Raw genomic sequence first — 8,601 nt, forward strand, 5'->3', positions numbered from 1 at the left:
GACACCCAAACCAAATATTGTTATTTTGCATATATTCCTGTCTGTTTATGTGTCCGATCCGTCAAAACGACTCAATTGGTTGGGCCAAATATTTGGTGGTTTAAGTAATATGACCACAGAGAAGGTATAACTTTACAAAACGACTCAATTGGTCGGGCCAAATATTTGGTGGTTTAAGTAATATGACCACAGAGAAGGTATAACTTTACAAAAAAAAACTTAAAATGATTTTTTCTCCTGAAAATCTGCAAATAATTATTTTACATTTGCAGTTACTTTGAAATATACTACAGGAACGTGATGCAGGTAAAAAAGCTAAGATTAATACTCTCCCTCCCCCCCCCTCACCCTAATAATGTGCTAATGTAATAATGTACCTCTGCTGATAAAGATTTTGTTAATAAAAGAATTAATACTGACGCACATTCTCTCTTTCTAACTCTATGTTTTCGTAATCAAAAGTATATTTATTATCAACCACAATTCAGGGGTATGAATGAAAACATACCCCCACCCCCAGCACATCGAAAGAAATTTATCCGTTTCATACAGAAAAAAGCAAATTTCAACTTTTAAAAAATGACAATTTAAATTCTGTGTAGATGAAATGACATGAAAATACCAATTTGTAAAGGACTGAAGTATTCAAAAAATGTTAAAGACGAAATTTTTATATTTGCCATTGAATATAAATTCCTTGGATTAAAATACTTTACAAGTAGCGCTAAACAGCTTAGATAGGATTAACAAGGCACGCTGCTTCAGGTCTTCTGATAAAGAAATTATTTAAGATGAAGAAAGCTCATATTCAAATCAGTTTTATTAGACTAATTAATACAGCAACATGGTAAATATTTATTTTTCTTTGTTGAAAAACTAAATCAATTTGTCTAAATTAGCAGTAGGAAATATAAACACAATTTTCTAGAAATCCCAGAAATAATAAAAGGCTATTTTTGAATTAAGACTAAAAATTACAATTTTTTTACAGATTTGATCAGGGGCGTAAATAAGGATTTTNATCTTTAAATCGGCGCTAAACAGTTAATGGAAATATGTACTTCTACTGAAACTATCATGCCATCCATACCTTTGAGTGGTCAGAGAATGATTTGCATTTTCCACTTATTTTGGCATTTACAAACTCCATCAAATAAAGGCTTCATTTCATACCTTTCAGCTTTCACCTTGTTTTATATCCTTCATTATAGTCATTCATTTTACATAAACTACAAAGATCTGTAAAAGAACTGACTTTATTTTAAGTAAGATAAAAATACTCTAAGTGGAAAAAGATGTTACATTTTGTAAATCTTTATAAAAGCTACTCTGCAAAACTTTGAAAAAAATATTGTCTTTGTTTATATTCTAATTTCAATTTTTAAAATTTTCTTGTCGTCAATGTAGCATGTTAAAATCTTAAAAAAATCTAATATGGAAATGACATTATTTAGAAGTAAAAATCTATTGACATCATCAAAAAAACATCTAATTGTAATGACATTGACTATTACTTTAGAATTTAGAATCATTTGGAATATGTTGACTTAAAATCTGAAATATCTGAAGTATCTGCACATTTAAATTATTTTCGTGCAAATTTGTAAGATATTCAATCCAGGATTCTAGGGGGGGGGGTATTTACCCCCAGGATTCTAGGGGGGGGGGGTAAATAACCCCAATAACCCCCCTTATTTACGCCACTGGAATTGATAAATCTTTTTCAAAAAATTTATTTGGGCAAAACTCAATCAAATTTTTCTCAAGATAGCATATTTAATTAGCCACTGTTGAAATAATTTCAACAGTTTTAACGCGTTTTAGCTATTTTTTCCTTTTAAAGTAGTTAGTAGACCAACTCAACCTTAGAACCAAGTATGACCATTACCCTGGTTCTCCCAAGCTCTCTAATCAAAATTTGTGGCAAATCAGTCATGGGGTTCCTGAGTTATGATCAAACATTCAGACAGACAAACATATATTAGAACTTTATATATTTAGATGTCATCAATGAAGAGTTTAAGTCTTGTTCTTGTTTCTCTGGTTGGTTTCTCAAACTCATTATATCCTTGCAGTCCAGACCTACCTGGAGGTAAGTTGTAGGATCAGGGCTTGTTCATTAAATCCTTGCAGTCCAGATCTACCAGGAGGTAAGTTGTAGGATCAGGGCTTATTCATTAAATCCTTGCAGTCCAGATCTACCAGGAGGTAAGTTGTAGGATCAGGGTTTGTTCATTAAATCCTTGTAGTCCAGACCTACCTGGAGGTAAGTTGTAGGATCAGGGCTTATTCATTAAATCCTTGCAGTCCAGATCTACCAGGAGGTAAGTTGTAGGATCAGGGTTTGTTCATTAAATCCTTGCAGTCCAGACCTACCTGGAGGTAAGTTGTAGGATCAGGGTTTATTTATTAAAGAATAATATTATATACAGGGGTGTCCCATATCATATTAGATCGTCAATGGGTCTAAATTACAATTTCCGGGACTAATCAGAAAACTTAAGAAGAATAAATCATTTTGAAAAATAGAATAAGGCTAATATAAAAATATTCTTGTTGGAAATGCTATGTTTTTTGAATATTATATGTTTATTTTGGCGTTAAAGCTTAGAGATAATCTAATATGATATGGGACGTTCTGTAGTAAAGCTCTTTGCTCATTTATATATCTGTATGTATGTTAGCTGTAGTTGGCCAAACGGTAGGACCAATCCGGTTGAACATTTTAAGGGAAACCCTGAATGGGGTAACATCTATGGCTAAAAAAATTAAATTTGTTTTCAATTTTTTTTTTTATTTCACGGACAACGCCGGGCACTTTAGAGTAAAAAAATTATTTTCCCCCCGCCAGGCCGCCACCCTTATAAATGGCTTATTTAAGGGCAAACACAATTTTTTAGTTTTCAGAGGTAAAATTTTTACTAGGCCTACATTTCTACATTGCCCCCCCCCCCCCCCCCGTATACGCCTTGGAAAGGGGTCCACTTTCAATTTCTGCCTTCTTAGAAAATAAAAAAAGACAATTTTAGATTTCAAAGATTGTTTTGAATTTCTAACACTCTCTATAAATAGACTGTAGTTGTAATTTCATGTAACCCTCCATTTTAACAGGGACATGCTCGATTTACAATAGTTCCCTTGAAACCTTAATCTCATCAAAATGTAGCAGATAACTTCGGTTTCTAGCTTGATAAGTTCTCCATTGTATCTGAACCAGAAAACTTTGAAATAGGAAGACGACATAAAACAATAATTAAGTGTATTTTATGTCTTTACAAAGCGAACAGTTTTATTGGTAACTTTTCAAATCATTGTTTAATGGAAATGGGTCTGTGTGTAGACTCATGTTCATTTCACTATTAAAATTTAATCATGTCATAAAGTCGTCTTCCTGTTCGAGAGTTTACCAGAATTCGCACTGTAAGCAATGCTCAAGTCACTTTTGCAGAATATATATATATATATATATATATATATCCAAATAATTCATACTTAATCAAACAAAGCTTGTAAGAGTATCGTTGTATAATAAGGATATGCCACTCTATACTATTGAAATTACGTCTACAGTCCCTTTAAACGAAATATTGTTCAGGAGGAAAATGTGAAGAAGGGAAGTTTAGTGTATATCCTGATCCTGACTCATGCTCAGACTTCTGGCAGTGTATAAACGGCTGTGCACAGAAAGTTTCTGTAAATATCTTTCGTCAAATTAAAAATCATATTTTATTTGTGTAGCTTTGAAAAATGAAAGGGGGTATAGGCTTTTATTATTGAATTTTATTCTGTTATTCAATCGAATACCTTTAATTTACAGGGTTACCCACAAAGAATGAGACTTCAGAGACGACTGTGCGAAATTTATACTGTCTGTTTCCTCATATTCACGCAACTATATAAAATTGTGACTTCTTTGCCAAATAACTGAATCACCCATTTGAAGATTTTGTGAGAGCGAAAAGACTTAAATTAACCTTAGGATCGTATATCTTAAAAGATTTAAGTAATCTTTACAGTCTCATCCTTTGTGGGTAACCCTGTAACTTAATATTTTTATGTAATTTTTTGGACGCGAGTGCAACTTAAAAAAATATTTAATCCAATTTTGCGGATTTTTAATAATAAATACTATATTTCCAAAAATTGAATTGTCCAACTTATATACAGATCGCATCCTTCAATCATACTTTTGTAAATCCGAGAGTTTTATTTCTTCGCTTCTAGCAGCGTAATCGACACCAACCATTTTCATATTAATATATTCACTAATAGGTTAAAGTAAAATTTATAGCGATCGTATCCGAATTTGATTCGGATTCAGCTTATACCACTCTTTCATTTTCGTGAACACAGCCTTTAACAATGATCATACTTTTCAATTAAAACTGTGAATTTAAAATTTTTTCTTATTTTAAAGTTTATGAACAAAGTGTTATGTTTATGAATGATTGATTTTCGAAAACAAAAATGACAACTAGAGAACAAAAAATTGCTCTAAACATTATTAGAAATTCATTAGTAGCAAAAATGCAATTACAAAAAGACGCCATTCATTTCAAAGCTTTCTGGCAATCACTGTAATTTTTCAAATTTTTTCAAATTATTTAAATTCTAGGCTTTCTATTTCAATTGTAAATATTTTCTCTTTATTTACCTTATAAAACAATATGAATCCCAAATTTTAAAATATTTTTTCGTGGATTTTCTAAATATTATGAAAATAAAATTTTTTAGAGGAATTTTTTTAATTCTTTTTATCCATAAACCTTCCCTGTGGTACAACAAAATTTTGGCCCGATCTGTTCAAACTTTGTAGGTTGCAAACAAACAAACAAACACCCATACAAACAAACAAACAGACACCCAAGCAAAGTATATGTAATAAATCGATGAGAAAAGTTCTAATTTAGTGCGATGACGGATTCCTATTTGACGAGGATCTCCAGATGTGCGAGGATGAGGATAAGGTGGATTGTGGATGTGGACATGAAATCAGCTGGCAGGGGCATCCAGACGGATTGTAAGTTTTTAAATAGGGTTACCCACAAAGGATGATACTTCAGAGACGACTGTACGGAATTGTTATGGTCTGTGTTTTATGCTCATGATTCCCTGTAACTTAAACCAATTCATTTAATTTAAGCCATAAGATCACTAAATCAAAGGCAGAATACATCATTAAATTTTAAGTTGAGCTTCCGGTCGTCTTTACAGTCTCATCCTTTGTAGGTGACCCTGTATATCTGACTATAAGAAAACCCCTGGACCGATTTTTTTTTCGATTTTTGATTATGGAACTCCTAACTCGGGAGAACCACAGGAATGTTCTATACCTTAGTTTAAAAATTGTATTTAAGTAGGCTAACTTTCATAAGGAAAACTTAGTTTCCGCTTCCAGGCAAAGTTGGGTTCCCTAGTTCGTTTTTAGGTATTTCCACAATTAGCAAGAAATTTTAATTAATAAGAAACGTATTTGATTGTCTTTTGGCATATTCTTAATTGATAAATTTCAGATATGCGGATCCGTATAACTGCAGGCAGTATTGGAATGTGGAAGATGGGGTTGGTATTGAGCAGACGTGTGATGAAGATTATGTGTTTGATGAACAGAACAAATGGTGTGATTTCCCAGACAGAGTTGACTGCAAGGATAGGTAATTAATAAATCTAGAGAACTAGGAAACGTGTGCATCAATTTTCAAGACCGGGTCGAATTTGAAATGTTGCAACGCCCTGGTGTTTGGGTTTACGTTTCTAACTTGCAACCCTAAACATTCAAATTTCCCAGGCATAGTAGATTGTGAGGAATAAGGATAGGGGAAAAGCAGTATTACCATTGTTATCTAATAATACACGGTTACCCACAAAGGATGAGACTGAAAGTTGAAACACTCAAACAATATAACATACTGTTAAATTAAGTCTTCAGTCTTGAATAAAGTCTTTTAATGTCTTAAAGGTAGTGTTCGGGAAAAATGAAAGGGGGTATAAGCTTAATGCGAAAATTGGTCGCTTTTGATCGCTGCTAATCTTACTTTTATCTGTTGCGTCTTTAAGGAGCAAATTGTTAAAACAGACTTTATCGAAGAACGTAACGTCAATACAATACAGAAAGTTGCAACATATAACTCAGATCGTAAAAAAATCAATTTAATTCCAAACAAATCATTCAGCTATTACAACCGATAATCATCGATAATTTTTCGATGCATTCGTATTTAGTTGATATTTCATAATATTTTCTTTTTTTATGATCTTATAGTTACTGTTATTCCTGTTTCGAGGATTTTTGATAATGAAGACGACATTTTCATATTTTCCAGGAATGTTCGAAAATCCAACGCCAGAGAAATGTCTTTAAAAAAACGAAATCAAAAATACTATAAAATATAAACTATATACAAATGTGGCGAAATATAATCGATGACTATAGGTTGTAATATCTGAATGATTTGTTTGAAAATTAACAGATAGAAGTTAGATTAGTAGCGATCAAAAGCGCTTTTTTATCGCATTAAGCCTATACCCCCTTTCATTTTTCGCGAACACCAGGGGCGGGGGGACATTTGCCCCCCTAACAGATTCAGGGAGGGGCGGAGGCCCCCCCCCTGAATTTAGAATTTTTTGTTCCTATTTTCAGAATAGCTTCTCAATAGCATGCTTAAGGGAAAGAACCCCTAGTGCAAAACAGGAAAAATATCTGTCTTAATAAACTATAATGTGTGAAAAGTTAAAAATCTAGTTTTTTAGTCTTTAGTCATTAATTTTGACTCTTTTTGAGTCTTTTAAGTCAAAAAAAAATTTTCGCCTGCGCCGCGATTTTTTGTTCCTAATTATGAATTTTTTTGTTCCTAAAAAATTTGGCCCCCCCCCCTCACTTAAATCCTGTATCCGCCCCTGGCGAACACTCCCTTTAACTTTTAATCATTGATTTGGCACAGAAGATAACAAATGGTATAATAAATAAATAAATAAATAAATGGTATAAATAAATAAATAAATGGTATAAAAAAAAAAAATGGTTTAAATAAACATTGAGTGACGGCTTCAATATATTGTCCCCAGGTAACTCATTGTATGGTCAAATATATAATATGATTGCAAGCTACTGAATTTTGAAATGTTTGTTTTATATTTTGAAAACTTCTCACGCCAGCTTTAGGTAATCCCATCCACGTCATTTGAACAGAATTCAACTTGTGAACACATGTTAAACATGACATTTTTATCTTACAAATTCCAGCTTGTTTTAGTATTTTTAACATTATCGGACTTTACGCCATTCAATTTATATAAGAATATTTCACTTTTATCAACAGTTTCACTTGGTTTACGAGTTTTGTTTATCTGAACCTGGATTGTTACAAAGAAGAGCGTCATTGACTGCATGTACATTGTACACTGTACAAGGTGTCCCACGAAACACGACTGTTGGTAAATAGTTTTTAATATCGTCTTCCATACACTGTATTAGATATTTAAGGCTTTGTGCAGTTTATTTTGTTTCGAAATATACTTTACTTTGAAAAGAATTTTACTATAAAATGACTCGTATATAATATTTTTATTATTGTCTTTGGTATTATACAACTTCACAAAGTATGGAAGAAGACATTCTAAACTATTTACCAGCTGTCATGTTTAGTGGGACACCCCATAAGTCCTAGATATTTATCTAAATATTTGACAGGATTTGAACACTTTGCTTAAAAGTAAGAAGTGTTGTTGATTGTTTCGGTTAAAATAAATGATGTTAAAATAATTTTATTAAAAATATATGACCGTGAGAGAAAGTATATGCAAAACTAACGCAAAGTTTAACCGAATACAGTTTTGGAGTGTTGGAAAATTTAAAAAGAGAACCAAAACAATTATCAGCACTATATGTCAGCTGTGAGAAAGCAATGTTGTCATCACCGTATTTTAGACTTATCTGTGATGATTGCGATAAACATTGCCATGCTTCTGTTCCTTCAACCAGTACTACTGAAGACCCAGACATTTTCTGCACTCCGTTCTGCAAAGGAGATGGCGATTTTGCAATGGGATGCTGTCTAGATAGGTTTTGCAAATGCTGGCAAGGAGTGGTAAGTACTTAAGAATTCAAATTAACATAAAAAGATTAAAAACCGAATATTTCTTAAAATCCTCCAATATTTTTAATTTTTAGCTTAACAAGGTTTGATTTGTTTTTCCGGGGTATGCAACAAATATTTCTCCGTCTATAAATTTCAAAATTAACATCAATTAACATTAACATTGACATTAACATTGAATAGGAAACCAATTTCAACATTTTAAAAATAGAAATAAGATTTGCTTCAAGTTTTTTTTCTTTGACAAAAAATTTAAAGATAAAATTAATTCTCTTTTATTTTTAAGGGAAAAGTGATTCTTTGCCAGCCTACTCTGCAGTTTGATGAAGATGTGGACCAATGTGTTTGGCCATATGATTGTACTTGTCATTGAGATTCAGCCCCATAATAAATTTTAAATGGTTGCTGCGTAGAATTGCCCATTGCAAAACATAGAACTTAAAAAGTGAAGGAGTGGGTGTTCTCTCTCTTGGAAGGAAGAAAATGTTCAGAAAAGCAAAAATGT

General features: G+C 32.3%; 1 protein-coding gene across 1 annotated transcript; it reads left to right on the top strand.

Moving 5' to 3' along the window:
• The first annotated feature begins 759 nt into the window (after window positions 1-759).
• LOC111701082 (probable chitinase 10) lies at window positions 760-8,508 on the top strand. The gene is made up of 7 exons (XM_023472226.1): window positions 760-847; window positions 2,002-2,092; window positions 3,596-3,693; window positions 4,911-5,020; window positions 5,514-5,654; window positions 7,928-8,087; window positions 8,383-8,508. The coding sequence occupies exons 1-7, from the start codon at window positions 845-847 to the stop codon at window positions 8,467-8,469; spliced, it is 690 nt and encodes a 229-aa protein (XP_023327994.1). The 5' UTR covers window positions 760-844; the 3' UTR covers window positions 8,470-8,508.
• The last annotated feature ends 93 nt before the right edge of the window (window positions 8,509-8,601 follow it).

This window comes from Eurytemora carolleeae, unplaced genomic scaffold (assembly GCF_000591075.1).
Source record: "Eurytemora carolleeae unplaced genomic scaffold, Eaff_2.0 scaffold323, whole genome shotgun sequence".
Lineage (NCBI taxonomy): Eukaryota > Metazoa > Arthropoda > Copepoda > Calanoida > Temoridae > Eurytemora > Eurytemora carolleeae.